The sequence below is a fragment of the Netta rufina genome (genome assembly GCF_964035555.1).
Source record: "Netta rufina genome assembly, chromosome: 5".
NCBI lineage: Eukaryota > Metazoa > Chordata > Aves > Anseriformes > Anatidae > Netta > Netta rufina.
Genome location: NC_140128.1, coordinates 18,338,739 through 18,353,789, shown reverse-complemented (window position 1 = coordinate 18,353,789; position 15,051 = coordinate 18,338,739). Strand labels below are relative to the sequence as shown.

At 37.5% G+C, this 15,051-nt stretch overlaps 1 protein-coding gene across 1 annotated transcript in view; it reads left to right on the top strand.

The window, feature by feature from the left end:
- Window positions 1-10,943, top strand: part of TPCN2 (two pore segment channel 2) — a 28,263-nt gene extending 17,320 nt beyond the window's left edge. The window contains exons 17-25 of the mRNA XM_084288419.1: window positions 479-528; window positions 2,005-2,104; window positions 3,010-3,081; window positions 5,804-5,877; window positions 6,242-6,332; window positions 6,458-6,540; window positions 7,434-7,515; window positions 9,142-9,227; window positions 9,944-10,943. Coding sequence (XP_084144545.1) covers window positions 479-528; window positions 2,005-2,104; window positions 3,010-3,081; window positions 5,804-5,877; window positions 6,242-6,332; window positions 6,458-6,540; window positions 7,434-7,515; window positions 9,142-9,227; window positions 9,944-10,022 — 717 coding nt within the window. The 3' untranslated portion in view covers window positions 10,023-10,943. The remainder of the gene's footprint in view (window positions 1-478; window positions 529-2,004; window positions 2,105-3,009; window positions 3,082-5,803; window positions 5,878-6,241; window positions 6,333-6,457; window positions 6,541-7,433; window positions 7,516-9,141; window positions 9,228-9,943) is intronic.
- Window positions 10,944-15,051: the final 4,108 nt, after the last annotated feature.

Below are 15,051 nucleotides of genomic sequence, written 5' to 3'. Positions count from 1 at the left end.
CATGAAGGTTTTGGTAGTGAATGGTACTCTTTGTGTCCCTTTTTTGGAGGTAGGTTTTTTGAAATCAATGGAAAAGTTAAAAAGGATAATTAACAAGAAATCTTAATGTTATGTGGAAACATTGAGCTCTTAAAGTTATCACATGAGGAACTCTGTTACGTAGCTAAGCATCACTTTTTAATAAGAAAGTGGCAGAAGGTTATTATTATTGTTTGGTAAAGGCCTGAAACTGGTATGGCAGAAGAGGTCAAATTCACTGTTTGCGTAATTCATTCAATATCCTTGTATGTATCACCATTAGATTACTTTGGAGGAATTTCTAGTCAAAAATATGTCAATTTCAGAGCTTAAAACTGAGTCAAATTAGTGTTTTAAAGCTCTCAAAAATGTTTCCTGTCAAGAAATGTAAGTAATTCTTAAAACTTAAAATTTACAAAGTTAAACAGCTTTGACTTTTCTTCCCTTCTCCTATCTAAAGGTTTTGGAGATCGCAACTTTCGCAGAGTATGGATTTCCTCATCCTGGTTGGTATGTAATCTCCTTGAACTGTTGCAATTTCTTGAGAATTTAGGGTGGGTCAGGGGAATGCACACACACATTCATGCACACTTATGTTGTGCTATAATTGTCCATAAGTTTCCAAACCTAGGAGAAGTTCTTGCTATTATAATCACCAAAGGCTAGGCAAAATGGATAGGTGAAAGAAAGTTATTTAATCTCCTCATAAATCTTAAGAGTTCTGCTTCTGTGTTTTTTGAGAAGGATGCGTTTGTGTTACTTGTAATCTGATCTAAAATAACATCTTAGCAGACCTATGCTTTTGAAAGGTGCAGAAAGAGGAATTTGATACTACATACACAACCAGCTACTAACCTCATGTTTCAATATCAGACTGTCCATAAGCCCAATTATATGAACTGCTAAACAGCTAGCAAATCCCCCTTTACCCTACCCTGTACATTAAAGACTGAGTTTTATTTCATTCTGTAAAATTTAGTATGAAAAATCCCATAGATTTTTAAACTGTTAATCTGTACTAGAAATAAAATAGCAAGTTAAAGTATCTTGATTTTCCTAAGTTCAGACAGTTCTTGGATTATTATCTTAACCTTTTTTCATCATCAAAGCCACTAAAGTAATCATTTCTACTTTTAAAATGTGTGAACTGCAGACACACCAGAAGAGGAAAGCAAAGGACTTTTGGAGGACTTTGTGAATCTTACTTTTTTGGGGGGGACTTAAATCACATTTTGATACTTTCTCTTCATACAAGCTCGCTCCTAAAATGCTGACTCTCCCTAATTTTTCAGGATATTTGTTATGTTGTAAATTAAGATAACTTCTGTCATTACACTAGGTCTTTATAAAGAGACCAGGTGAAGTAACAGCTAACAGTGCGTTTATTGTTGAACACTTTTTTCCCATTACTCAAAAGCATTGCCATAGGGATGTTAATTGCTAACAATTTAATGTCATTGACTCCCATTGTCCTCATGGTTGATAAGTGCTTCCTTATATCTAGTGTGAGCTGCCCTTGTTTCAGCATAGGCTTATTATCCCTTGCCCTCTTACTGTGCGCCATTGAACAGCCTTGCTTCTGTCTTCTTGGGGACCTCTCTGTACTTAATAGAAGGATGTCACTAGATTGCTCTGAAGCAGTCTTTTCTCAGGCTGAGCAAGCCTAGTTCCTGAAACTATAGTGGCAGGGCAGGTGCACCAGTCCCTGGCCATATATTGTTGGCCCTCTGCTGATCTAGCTGTAGTTTATCTCTTTCTTGTACTGGTACTCCCAAAAGTGGGTGCACTGTTTTAGTTGGTCATAGGTTGTAAAAGTGTTTATATGAGGAAATAAAATTCTTTTTCTTTCCAAAACAAATCTTAATATGGCACAGATATTAAGCAGAAGCTGGGGGGAATTTGCAGTTATCTGTAGCTCAGTAGCTTTAATTGTCTTTCTGACATGAGCTGTTTCTTTGATTTATTGTTTTCTTTCATCTTCCCTAGGAGACCTGAGTTCATGGGCTTGTTATCGCTGTGGGACATGGTTCGATTGGTGAACATGCTAATTGTGTTCAGGTTCCTGCGGATCATTCCTAATATGAAGGTGTTTGCTTACTCTTCCACATTTCTGATATCTTTGTTAGTCAAATTATAAATCTTATTAAAGCCTCTTGTAATGTTGTGTACTAACTTGCGATTCTTTCCCACCTGAGTAGGCACAATACCTCACAAACTCTCTTTAGGTTGTTTTCTCCATTGAAAAGCCAGGGAAGTTCTGTTGATGTCATTGCAGTTGATGTTAGGATTCTATAGTGGGTAGAGAAACATCCAGAAATACTTGCGTAACTTACGTAAGGCTTCAGTCTGAACTAGGTGACTGGATGTGAAGTCCTTGAAGAACTTCATACTCAGGAGGTGATGGGCTTGCTCTCACCAGATACTGCCAGACAGTTTAGTTCAGTAAAGGGTTTTTTTGGAATTAATCCCTTTTTCACTTTCTAGTTTTGTGTATTTATACCAGTGTACCTATTTTTGAATCTGAAATCAGTTGAAGTTGTTTGTTATAATCCCATGCTTAGACTTGCTTGAACACTAAGTCCAAATTGCAATCAGGAGAAGGACTTGTATCTTAATAAATATCCACCTGGTGTAATTTCTGTGGAAAGTATAAAATAGACATGCTTCCTGTTCAATCCATATCAATCACCCTGAAGTTGTAGGGGCACTTACATTCTTATTTTCCCTGTTCTGATCTTTATATGTAGCCCTTTAGGTTGTGGGAGCCTAATTGTACCTGAAAGTTAGCATGATGGCTGCATATGAAAAAGAGTACATCACTGTTTGTTTATTTTAAGTATCTCATGCAGATATCACTGTATAAAAGACTATTGTCATTTAGACATATTTCCCTTTCCTGGTCAGTATTTGTTTATCCTTTTAGTAAAGATAATTTGATAAAGATTGTGAATGGGGTGAATGTAATGCATATCAAATTCTGCTTTGTTTTAGTTCATGGCTTTGGTTGTTACTACATTGCTGGATCTGGTAAAAAACTTGAGAGCCTTTGCAGGAATCCTCGTGGTAAGTCATAAAGCAAGACTGATGAACACATACCACTTATTATACCGCTGTCTGTAAGACAGGAAATGACAAAGTAAACCAGGGTCTTTGGATGACAATTCCTATGAACCATAATATTTCACCATCATCAACTAATTCTCTGGAGCATGTCTTGCAACGACGTAACAAACTACTGTTTTGTTATGGCCAGCATGCAGTGACTGTGCCTCAATTACCAGTTTCCTCCAGGAGTGCCTTTAAAAGGTTATTGAAACTTGTCTAAAGTACTTGTCTCAGGCTGGAAATTCTGTTTTCAAAGAAAAACTCATCTGTTTCTAAAGTGGCCTCTCTGTCCTTACCCTGTCTTGCTTATGTTAAATTAAATAGCAAAACAACTTTAAAATTGTTCTCAGTTGAGAAAGTCTTAAGATGGCTGGCGTGTTTGGACATGAGGTTTTGTGAAAGTCCCTGCCATCGTGTTCAAAGTGTGTTAAATGTGTACAACATACACTCTGTAAACGGATGATTCAAGGATGTATCACAGTGTGTGATGCTGATTACATAAAGTCTACATTTCCTAACTCTTGAGTTTCTGGATTTGCAGCTGTGTCTTCCTGACAGAGCAAATGAGTGGGTGTCTTTATTTCATGTTGTTTTTATTTTTTAAAATACCATAATTATAAATAATAATTAAAAGAGCAAGGTTTTGCTGTGTATTAGGTGTTGTCCGAGAAATTATTCTAATATATCAAAACAAAAACTGACTTAGCATACAATTTATCCAGAATATCTGTTTTTTGTCTTTACTAATCTGCTTGTATCTGTAGGGGAGGGACCTTAGATTGTGGCCTGGAGAGGTTTATGTTGCAATTTGAAATAAAAATAAACATGCTGTAGGGAACTACTGAGAAAACTGAGAAATACTTTGGGAGTGCGCAAACCAGGACATTAGTTTTTACAGGTGAAAATAGGAGTCTCTGGGTTCTTCGAAGCCTAAATACCAGTCTTGCATATGATCAAGCTTGCATAGGACCGGCTTCAGTGTAATGGGAGACTTTTGGCAGTTGTTGGAAATAAATAAATCCCCATGTCTTTCCAAAGCAACTGTAGAAAACGCTGCCCTGCCTTATGGTTGCTCAATGTAATGAGCAGTCTAAAGGCTGCCTGTACTCCTGGTAACTTTGTGATTTCTTGATGAAGTGAGTACACCACGCTAAAGGAGCACACATTTGCTTGTCACCCCAGTCACAGGCTGCTAGGGTTGCTTGGTGGCTAGGCTGGGGAGGCAGTGATTGACGTTTGCTACTGCTGAATGTGACAGAGTCCGTATGTCAAAGCCCTGGGAGAGAGCACTCATCAGGTGAGCTCCCTTTGTGCTTTACAGTAGGACCCCAAAGCTGTGCTGCTACTGGCGTGGCTGTACCTGAACTATAGAATTCTGCTGGAGGCTCCTTGCAGTCCTGACAGACATAACTAAGATGGCAGGAGCCTGCAGAAATAGGCTTCAGTTTTAGTTTAGACATGATGCTGTAGTGTTTCAGCATGGTGTCCCTACTCATTCATGTAAGATATAATGCTTGTGAAATGTCATCCGCGGATTGTCCTTTGTGCTGGGAGTTTCAACTGCAGTTTTGCACCAGTTGTGGGGCAACTCTGCAACAGCATTTGCCACTTGCTTTTACTTAAGGCTGAGTAGAAGCTGTCACTGAGCCTTCTACCATAGTCAAGTCCCACTCCATGACCTGCTGATGCAAAAGATCTTTCCGAATTTTAGCCTTGAACGTATGTTGATAAAGTAATATAGCTTGTTAGCTAATATGCTAGGCAGTACATCTGTTGAGATGTAATACCTTTATCATAGAATAAAATCGACTTTATTGCAAGGGCAGATGCCCCATCTTCTGGCAGGTTGTGGAATGGCAGCTTCAACTTATTCCAGTAGCATTTAAAATGCTGGGATTCACAGATCAGAGCAGTCTCTTCCTTTCTTCCCAGACCTTCTTGGGGCTGTCTTCTAGCAAAATACAGAAAAGTGACTAATGACACTTCAATCTCATCAAACACTGATATTGTCTCAGGCTGTCCTGGAACAAATGGTTCCTTACTCAGAGAAGTATAGATTATTTCTAAAACAAGCTTTTTAGGTCACTTTGCAAATTTTAGTAGTAGGTAACTGTGTAAGACTGCAAAAACCTTCTTTTTAAAAAGAGGTTTGTGTTTTCCTAACAAGTGCAGTTCTTGGACTGCAGTTCCAAAGTCATTTAATTATGAAACCTTGGCTTTTAGATTAATAGATTAATATAACATTTTAGAAGAAGTTGCGGATGTAATATTGGCTTATTTTTGTCCTTATGTTAGGTTTTGTAAAAGGTGATTTTCAATGATTCTAACAAAAAGCTCCCCAAATACTTAGGTTATTCCTTGTACATATAGGTACTGTTTTTCTTTCTTTCTTTCTTTTTTTTTTTTTTTTCTGACAAGTCATAAATTAAATTGATGTAATGCATTTTAACAATGGAAAGTTAAATAGAATATTAAAAAAGTAAGAGCAAGCAATTAAAAAAAAAAAAAAACAAAAAAAAAACAGACATTAAGAAGTATTTTAACTTCAATAGGTTTGGGCATTGTTCATGACCAGAATCTTTTACTTGTGGTACTAAGGTGAATTCCATGTTTAATTGCATTGTTTGCCTATTTAGTGACAGAAATATTCAAAACTAATACTTAAATACATTTCTTCCAGGTGGTTTTCTATGCATTTGCTATAACTGGCATAATGCTGTTTCAAGGTGCTGTGGTTCCTATGGGAAATACCAGGTAACATTCTAAACATCACTATTCAGATAGTACTCTGATTTTCAAAAGCATCTGCAACTCCATGCCTCTAAGCTGTTTCTGTGTCTTTTTTTTTTTTTTTTTTTTTTTCCTTCTTGCTCTTGAAGCTGGCCTTAATTAATTTTCAATCACACAGGCTTTTTTCATTTGCTACCCTTTCAGTCTTCTTGGTGTGTTGAAATTGCCAGTGTGCTTATCTGTAGCTTGAAATTTTAACCTGCTGTAGCTTTAACGATTTCCCTTGTTTTCTGCGCATATGAGGTACTTAACTTTAATCATGGGAATCTTGTTTTTTGAGGTATAGTATGTAGAAAGCTGTGCTCATACCAGACCAATTCTCTTGTAGTGTTGTCAATACGACATATAATAATGGCACTCTGCAGTGTGGGACCTATGAACAGCTGGAATATTGGCCGAACAACTTTGATGACTTTGCTGTGAGTCTGATCATAGGTGGAATCCAAACCTCTTTCCCTCTGTGCCTGTTCCTTTCCCTCATTTTCTGAGGCTTTTTAACATGCGATGTAGCAACTCAGTTTCTGTTGTACTTGTGTTATTTCAGGCAGCAGTGGTGACCCTCTGGGATGTGATGGTAGTGAACAACTGGCAAGTCTTTCTGGAAGCGTTCTCAAGATACTCAAGTCCGTAAGTAGCTGTAATAATGCCAATACGGAGCCATATAAATCTAGTTTATAAAGTAAATGAACAAGAATTATACACGTAGTACAATTCCTAGAAGCTAGGCATGCAGCTAACCTTTCTTCTCTTTCTAAATACCATTTTAGAAGGTATTCGAAGCTGGTTTGGTAGCCGTCTTGCTCCAAAAAAGTGTGAATTGCTTAAGTGAATTTTAAGCAGGTTTGCAACATGCATTAGGTAGGTGGATGGCTCTCACTGTAGAGCCAGTCTCACAGAAGAGATGTAAGTGAATCACTGTAAGATATTCTGGGTTGCTTCTGCATTTTCCCTGGAGGTAAATAATGTTTAGTAGACTTAGAACCTAGAGCATATCTTTCATTTGCATCCCATTATGTTTTGGGAATGTTTGAATTAACTGGATAGGTTCTAAGTTAAGCTGTTTCACTGATGTTTGGCTGGTGAAATCTTAATGCAGTAAACCTGGGAAATTTGCTGTTTGACTTCTGTGGAGTCCTGATTTCATGATTTCCATGTCTTGAATCTAGCAGTTTGAATCAAACAGAAGGAAGTGGTTCTTCACCCAGCATGTAGTTAAGGTGTGGAATTCTTCAACAGGCTGTTGTCTGTGATAAATGTTTAATGTGGTCTGGTGAAGACTGGACAAGTTGTGAAAGAAATCCTTTGGGATCTGCAATGAACGGAAGCTACCACTAGCTCAAGAAATCTCTGAACTGCAAATGGTTAGAGACTGGGAGAGCTCTGAGGGGGTAGACTTTTAGATATCTAGTCAAGTTCTTGATCTTTTTTCATGTTCTTCCACTTTTGACCACTCAAAGGACACTAGCCTAGATGGATCTTCTTCTTCTACTTTACTTATTGTCTGTTAATCTGATCTGCAGGTGGGCCAAGATCTATTTTGTAGCCTGGTGGTTGATCTCATCTGTCATCTGGGTTAATCTCTTCGTAGCTTTACTTCTAGAGGTAAGAAAGCATGTTTATTTGGTATTGGATCCTGATAGCAGGTTCTGCTCTGTATGGGAAATAGGAGGAACCCAGGAAACTTTCTGGGAAATGCAGGTTGGTTTTGTGTGTTTGCTTAATCTTTTTCCCTATCTCCTTCTCTCAGATGTTGAGGAAACATTTTCTTTTTCCCTGAAATTTTTTTTTTTTTTTTTTTTTTTTTAACTTTGTGACAAATCTAGTTGCATTTCACTGGGCATATACATTTTTTTGTGTCAGCTAACTCACCGTAAAGATGTGTTATATTTAAAAATATTTTAGAAATGCTTCTCTTGTACTTTAATGTTGTTAGCATTTTAGCATTTAACTTCAGCTTTAGTTACCCAAGCTGCAAGTATTTTTTGCATTTGTTTTGTCAGCAAATGAAGCTATTTAAGCTTTACATTTCTGTTTTATTTGGTGGTCCTTTGTCTCTTTCCACCTCCCAGTTTGGATTATTACCCAGTTCCACACTGGAAGAGTGGAACTGATTATTTTGAAGAGGTTGTTGTTTAGAGCTTCTTTTAAAATGCCATGGAAATGTAGGTACCTAGCTAATGCCATGATGAACGCGTAGTTTCACTGGTCTCTTGTGTCTCTGTACTTCTCTTGAAAGTTTAATTGTCTTTTGAGCTTTTTGATGGTGAAGGCAACAAGGGAACATTAATTGTAACGACCTAATCCATGTTAATCATATAAGCCTTGCATAAGTAATGGCAGAAAATGAACATCTTTAGAGGACTTCACCCCATCTTAAAACCAATGAAAATTTCTCTTCTGGAGATGTGGTGGAGTTGTTGTTGCTTTTTGATTGCACAGATAACTAAAATGTGCTGCTTTATGTGGAATGGTAACTAGATCAATTTAGGTGAGATGAGTCTCATGCTAAGCTTCAGTCCTACCCCTGGGCATGTTAGGAAAGACTTTCAGTTCTGACAGGAGGCCAGTCCAGTAAAGTTTTCTGTATGCTTGCTTCTGAAGGGCTCTGGACAGAGTTTGTTGTAAGAGCAAAGACAGAGCATACTGGAGCCAGAGGGGATATCACTAGGATGTCACTATTTTTCTCTTTTATTTTTTCTTCCCTAAGCTGTCTGCCTGCACCTAGGTATTGATTCATACAATTAAAAGTGGATTGGGGAGGATGAAAAAAACAGAAGCTGAGTTTTGTGAGTCCTGGACTAAGAATATGTTTATATTGTTTTGTTTTTTTTTTTTGGCTTTTTTTTTTTTTAAGTGGAAAAACTTCAAAGCAGGTGAACTCTTTTGGGTAGTTCACACAGTTATCCTGCGGAGGCAGTCCTTGCTAGGCATAGAAAGCAACAGGGTTATTTTTTGGTTCTGCTGTTCTTTCAGTGTGATGAGGAAGTTATTCCAAAAAAAAAAAAAAAAAAGTTATTCCATTCCTGAACAACAGATTTGAATAGTGGCCCACAGTCAATAAATATGCTGATGTGCTGATGACTAAAATTACTGCCAATAAATAAAACCTGCCACTGTTTAAAGCAGTCCCCCCTCCCCACCTCCCAATGTCTTGATCTGACATAACCTCTTTACTGATGTCAGTAGAAATAGCCTTTAATTTTTCTTTCTGTCTCTTTTATGTTCCAGAACTTTATCCACAAGTGGGACCGTCGCTGTCATCGGGAGTCTCTCTCAGATATTGAATATCAGAGGACAGTTGAACTAATGTTCAGGTGAGTTAAACTAGGCTTAATAATCTACTTAATGTTTTTTTTTGTTGTTCATCTCTTAGTGTGCTGGTTGCAAGAGGGTAAAATGCTTGTCTCTTATTTCCTCTGTCAGAAGCAAACTGCTTCATCTGTTACCTCAGAGAAACTCAGCATATGCTTTGGTTAGGCTTCCTTTAAGCTGCCTTGTTATACTTAATCTTTATATGCTTCCTGCCAATAGCATCATGGGTGAAGAGGTGTTGGAAGTGTGTGTGTGGAGGGGGCTGTGCTGAGAGGTAGAAGAAAAGGGAAGATGAGGAAAGTGATGCAAATTCTTGGCTTATTATGAAATTGTGGGTGGTGAGTTGATACTTGATGATCAAGCACACATAGAACTTCTGGTGCACGTTGGATATTCAATAGTAGCATTGGGAACATGTTCTCATTGGGGAGATCTTTCAGGAAAACAAATTTACTGACCTTCAGTTGTATTGTACTGTGTGCAGGAAATTGTTTCCCTGCTCCTTATGGGAAAACAGCTGCTGGTTTCCATGACACATCTGCAAAGGATGGATCACTTGCAAGTAGATGCATCTTTAGGGAGCATCAACTTCATTGTAATTTTAATTCCTCGTTTCAAGAATGAAATGAGCACATGCTGCAACTCTGTGTGCATTGCAAAAACAAATGCTGAGAACTTCCCTTTGCTGTCCCTAACAACTCATGCTTTTTCTTTGTAGAGATGTTTTGGAAGAACCTACAGAGGAAGAGCTGATGGAAAAACTGCACCAGCATCCACACCTGCACTTATGTAGGTGACTGATGGGAAGGACTGATTTATTTAGACCTCTGTTTTCTTGAGGTTGTGAGCTGGAAGAAACTGGATAGATTTTCTGTGAGGTGCTGTTAGGAGAGGCTTGCAGGACAGTATGTAAGGTTTTGCTTGGTAATTCTTTGAAGAAAGAAATTTTTTTATTGTTAGTTAGTATCTTTTTTTTTTTTCTTTTTTTTTTTTAAGATATTTGAATCTTTGCTATTTTGACTTGGTTTTAAGTTGCAATTTTAGAGGAATATTGCAGCTATTATTTTTATAAACTGTTAGTACCAGAAAATTTTATTTTCTTTTTTAATATGGCTAAGTGTTAAAATGACAGTGCACTTTAAAACATGAACTTTGTAACCACTAAGCCTGCTACTTCGAAAAGCACAAGAAAATAGAGCTGCCTTTTATGGTAGAGGATTGTGGTGAGTGCCCTGCAATTCAGGAATGGATTAGGCAGGGCCAGAACAAAATCCATCACCTTTCCATAGAGAAACACTATTTTTCTGAAATGTGACACAAACCTATCTTTCTAAATTTACAGGAGTTATTCACTTTAGAACACAAATTAACTTTATATAATCACAGGGAGTGTTTACTTCAAACCTCTTTCTTTGTTTTTGATCTAGGGCTCATGCTGGTTGCACCATGCTGGTAACATTGAGCATTTGTGGTTTTCAGTGTGATAAAACCCAGCTCTCCTTTAGAGGAGATATCCTCTCATGTTGCTTTTTAGTGATCTCTTCCTTTATCTTCCTTCCAAGCCCTGTTCCACACTGTATTGTATTCCATGGAAAAGGTGAGGGGAATGAACTTTGGCCAGAAGGTAGCATCACAATCACTGCAAGTCTCCCACTTAAAGGGAGGGGGGAAAAAAAGGCTGAATGGGATAATCAAAGCTTTTAGCAGTTCAGTTTTTGAGTCTAGGGAATTGAAAGTGCTCAGCCAGTGTTCCAATATCATGTTCTTTTGTGGCTTTGTGGCCACGTGCTGTATACCTGAGTGGTACTTTTTGTGTGAATAACTTTGTCAACAAATCTAAATTTGAGAAATAACAGTAAGTTATGTCTGCATGCTTTTCATTAGCCCTTAGTATTCCTCTAAAAAAGGTGTTTGTTTGAATCTTTGTCACGTAACTAGGAAATCACTATGAAGAATATAATCAATTCCAACTAAAGTTACTATATGTGAAAATGAAACTACCCTTTGGGGTGCTGAATTTTCACTGAGACACTTGTCACTGAAATAGACTTTGCTGTGATTCTCCGCACTGACACAGGTGTGGGGAAGGTAAATGATAATATAGCTCTTTATAAATTTATGAATTACCAGGTCTTTTTTAGGTAACAAAACATTTTAGGAAAGTGCCAAGCTCCATCTTATTTACTTTTTCCCTCTCTTGTTTTGTTACTAGTCTTTTCTTAGTTTCGTCTCCCTAATGCAGGAAACAATCTGGGATAATGGTGCAGTTGAGCTCAAAAGCATATTTCTGTATTGTTGTCTCATTGTTTAGAAGATATGTGGTGGTTCTTGTCTGTGTCTTTATCTGCTCTTAATTTTCCTTGTGCTTTGGAACAAAATACATGTCTTCTAGTTTGGGTATGTGTAGCACAAATCTGAACTGAGCGCTGAGACACTCAGCCATCTTTCTACACTTCTGTCATCTTGCATCTGAAGCCATGCTCTTGTTTTGTGTTCGCTTTCTTTCCTCTGATCTGTAATCCACATATTAACTCAGCTGCACAGGTTTCAGTGGCATTACCGTATTTATTTTCTGCCACAAGCTTAGAACACACATCATAGCAAGTAGATAAAAGTATCAGGACACTTCTTTTTTTTTTTTTTTTTTTTTTTTTTTTTTTTTTTAGGATAGTTTCCACATGTTTTACGATTAAATGAAGCTAAAAGACCAATTTATTGGCACTGTTAATGGAGTTCAAATACTCTGCTTACCTTTTCACTCTTTTTTTGTTTTCCACTTTTCTAAGTACTTTGAGAAGCCACTTTACCTCATCAAAAAAGTAAGTAGGTGGCCAGTTCCTGACTGCCCACAAGTTTTTTCTTTTTTCTATTTCTTAAGCTTTTTCTTTGACCATTACATTTTACATTCCACTACAGTCTACCAAAGCAACATGACTTGGTGTGGGTTTATCAAAAACATCATAACTGTCTCCACTATGCAGTTTTCACATCTGGACAAAAGGGAGTAGTCTTAGTCTTGTTCTTGTTTCACTTGTGTGTAATAGATGGGAAGTGTAACTAGAAGTTAATATAAAATCGTGGTATGTAAAGGCAGTTGTACTGGAAGATGTAACTAACTGCAAGTCTTGCACAAAAAATGTATAAATAATGAAAATGAATGTATGTAACTGGGTAAAATTTGAGGTTTGTATTATTAAAAAACAAGTTTCTTCTTAAAAATATGAAGACAATTGAGGTGTTACAGTGATTCCTGTGTTGTGTTTTTTTGTTGTTGTTGTTTTTTTTTTTTTTCTTTTTTTCCCTCACCTTTCTGCTACCGATTTACCTTGTGTTCAGTACCTATTATCATTTTTAGTTGAAGGTTGGGCTTGTGAAAGAGGTTACATGCAGGTAGGACACAACTGCTTGATTTCAAAATGCAGAACCTAAAATATGCTGCTCGGTTATCTCCACTTCTAGAGGCATGTGGTGTCATCTTTAGGTACCTGAGATGCTTAGTTTTAAAGATGAAACTTCTTTGGAACTGAGTGAGGATGTTGGGGAGTTTGGTTTCCGTATGCATTTCAGTCTTCGATGCATCTGCAAACTGGATTTATTCTTTTGAATCAGGTTCTGTTTTTTTAAGAACAAGGAAAAAAAAATCTATTCTTGGTCAAGCTAAAGGCTTTCTTAAGTTTGCTAATGTCTCTGGCAATGGCTTAGGTGGAACATATGAGAGCCAAAGCAAATAGAAGGTGATCTTGCCTTATTAAATTGTGCTCAGATTTTGCTAGCTTCTGAAGGAGGGCTTTAGTAACCAGACTGTTGGCTAATTTGAGATTCCTTAGATGTAATTTTTCTTCCTCATCTGCTATTACTTAAAGATTTTAGGAGTGAAGGGAGAGAGGAGAGAAAATTCAAGTGTTCTAAATCCTTTCAGGAGAAACACAAAAACAACCTCACAAGGACACTTAATTGTGATGAAATTTTAAAAACTCATCTCAATCAGACCTGTAAATAGGGCAGCCGGAGTGATTTTAGTAACTGTGTAGAAGTTGCAGACAAAGGAAAAGACACCCTCATGTGTTTCAAGGGATTTTGTGAGTAGAGTATGTGATGTCTGCTTTCTTAGCCTCTTTGTTGCATTATTCTTGTACATCTCTTATCAAATTTTAGGGAATGTTGCTTTTTCATCTCTCTTACATTTTTTTAACCTGCAGAAAAATATAGGGACGTAGCAAGCTATCAGGAAACGGATGGGGAGTATTGATTTATTATGTATGAAATGTAAGGTAAAGGTATCTCGTAGCTTGTTAGGTGGTTTCTTTTCACCTGTCAATATGCCATGGGCAGTAGCAACTGTGCGTAGTGTTACCGTGACTTCTGCTATTGCTTAACATTCCTTTAGTCAGATGAAGTCATTTAAGTTTTCTATGTGTCTTGACTTTTTATTAAAACAAAAATAGGCGTCTGCTTTTTTTTTTTTTTTAATGCAGGTGTTGATTTTTCTTTCCCTAGATTTCTGTCTAAATACAAGCCCTTCCAACTGAGGGGAGTTTTACACAGGTCAAGTAGTTTTGACTTAATTTGCAGTCTTTTAAATGCTTGGAGGCATTTATTATGTGAACTTTGGGTAGAAATTAGTTGGAGGGGGGGTAAAACTTGGTTTCTATTTCAACTTTAAACACTGTATAAGATACAGTTCAAAATGGCCTTGATAACCTAGAGGAGATTACCAAAAACTATTGCTATAAAATTTAATGAAGATAGGCTATTACATTTTAGATGTACAAAACGTAGAAGTAAAAAAAGGGGACCAAGTGGTAAGAGGACAAATCTTGATGGTTTCAGATATGTTACAGACTAAACAGCATCTGAAAGAGGTCAAAAGGAAATTACTTTGGTATTCCAGTTTGAACTGCCATTCCAGTTTTGGGCCCCACACTTTAAAATGAACAGGATGGGGGAGCCATTTGCTACAGGACAGTAACAGAGGTTATGAGAGATTTGGAAGCTGTGTGTTGGGAGGAATTTTGAAGGAAATGACTTGCTCAGGAAAATGAGATAGGTAGATTGTTTTTAAACAGCATTTAAGTATATAAATGTTTTGAGAGGGACGATCGTTTATGTCGTGTAATCTCTGTGTGCTGACTGTAGGACAAGTCATAATTCAGACTTCATCAGAAAGAGTTGCTAGATAAGAGGAGAAGCTTCCTAACTCTGAGCACTGAAATTTCCCCTTCACTGGAGGGCCTTGTAGGAAAGGGTTTGTCACCTGCTACAGCTTTGTCTGGATGTTTGTGAACCTGCCCCAGCTTGGTGATGCTTCAGCTGGTCCCTGAGATCCTGTCCCGCCTACCTCTCAGTGATTTCACTGGAAGGAATTCCCATGGCTGTAACAAACCCTGCTTTTGTTGCTTAGAGCATGTGCTGTTGGTTCTAGCTAATGGCTTACAAATGTTTACAGTATACAAGTTTTTTACAAGTAGGGAGAGCAAAAAATAAGCACCTTCAGCCTCCTGTAGCCAAGCAGTAAGATGAAATTTAGTTGTATGTGCTATGTCACTAATGTTCAACTGTACTTCCCTCAGTCACCCATCATCTCCCCATAACAGTGCAGTTTTCCCCATTTTTTTTCCCTTTAATCTTGTTTCTACATCTCTCACCTCTTTGGACGAGAGAAAGAATGTGCCGCCCTTCTATAACAGTTCATGCATTTGCTTATTGGCAAGCCAAGCAGATGAGATGACTGTTTGTCTTTCCTGTGGTTGGAACACTTAATGTAGGCACTCTCCTCTACTTGCTACCAGTTGTCACAAAATGCATGAGACTTTTGTTGTTGTTGTT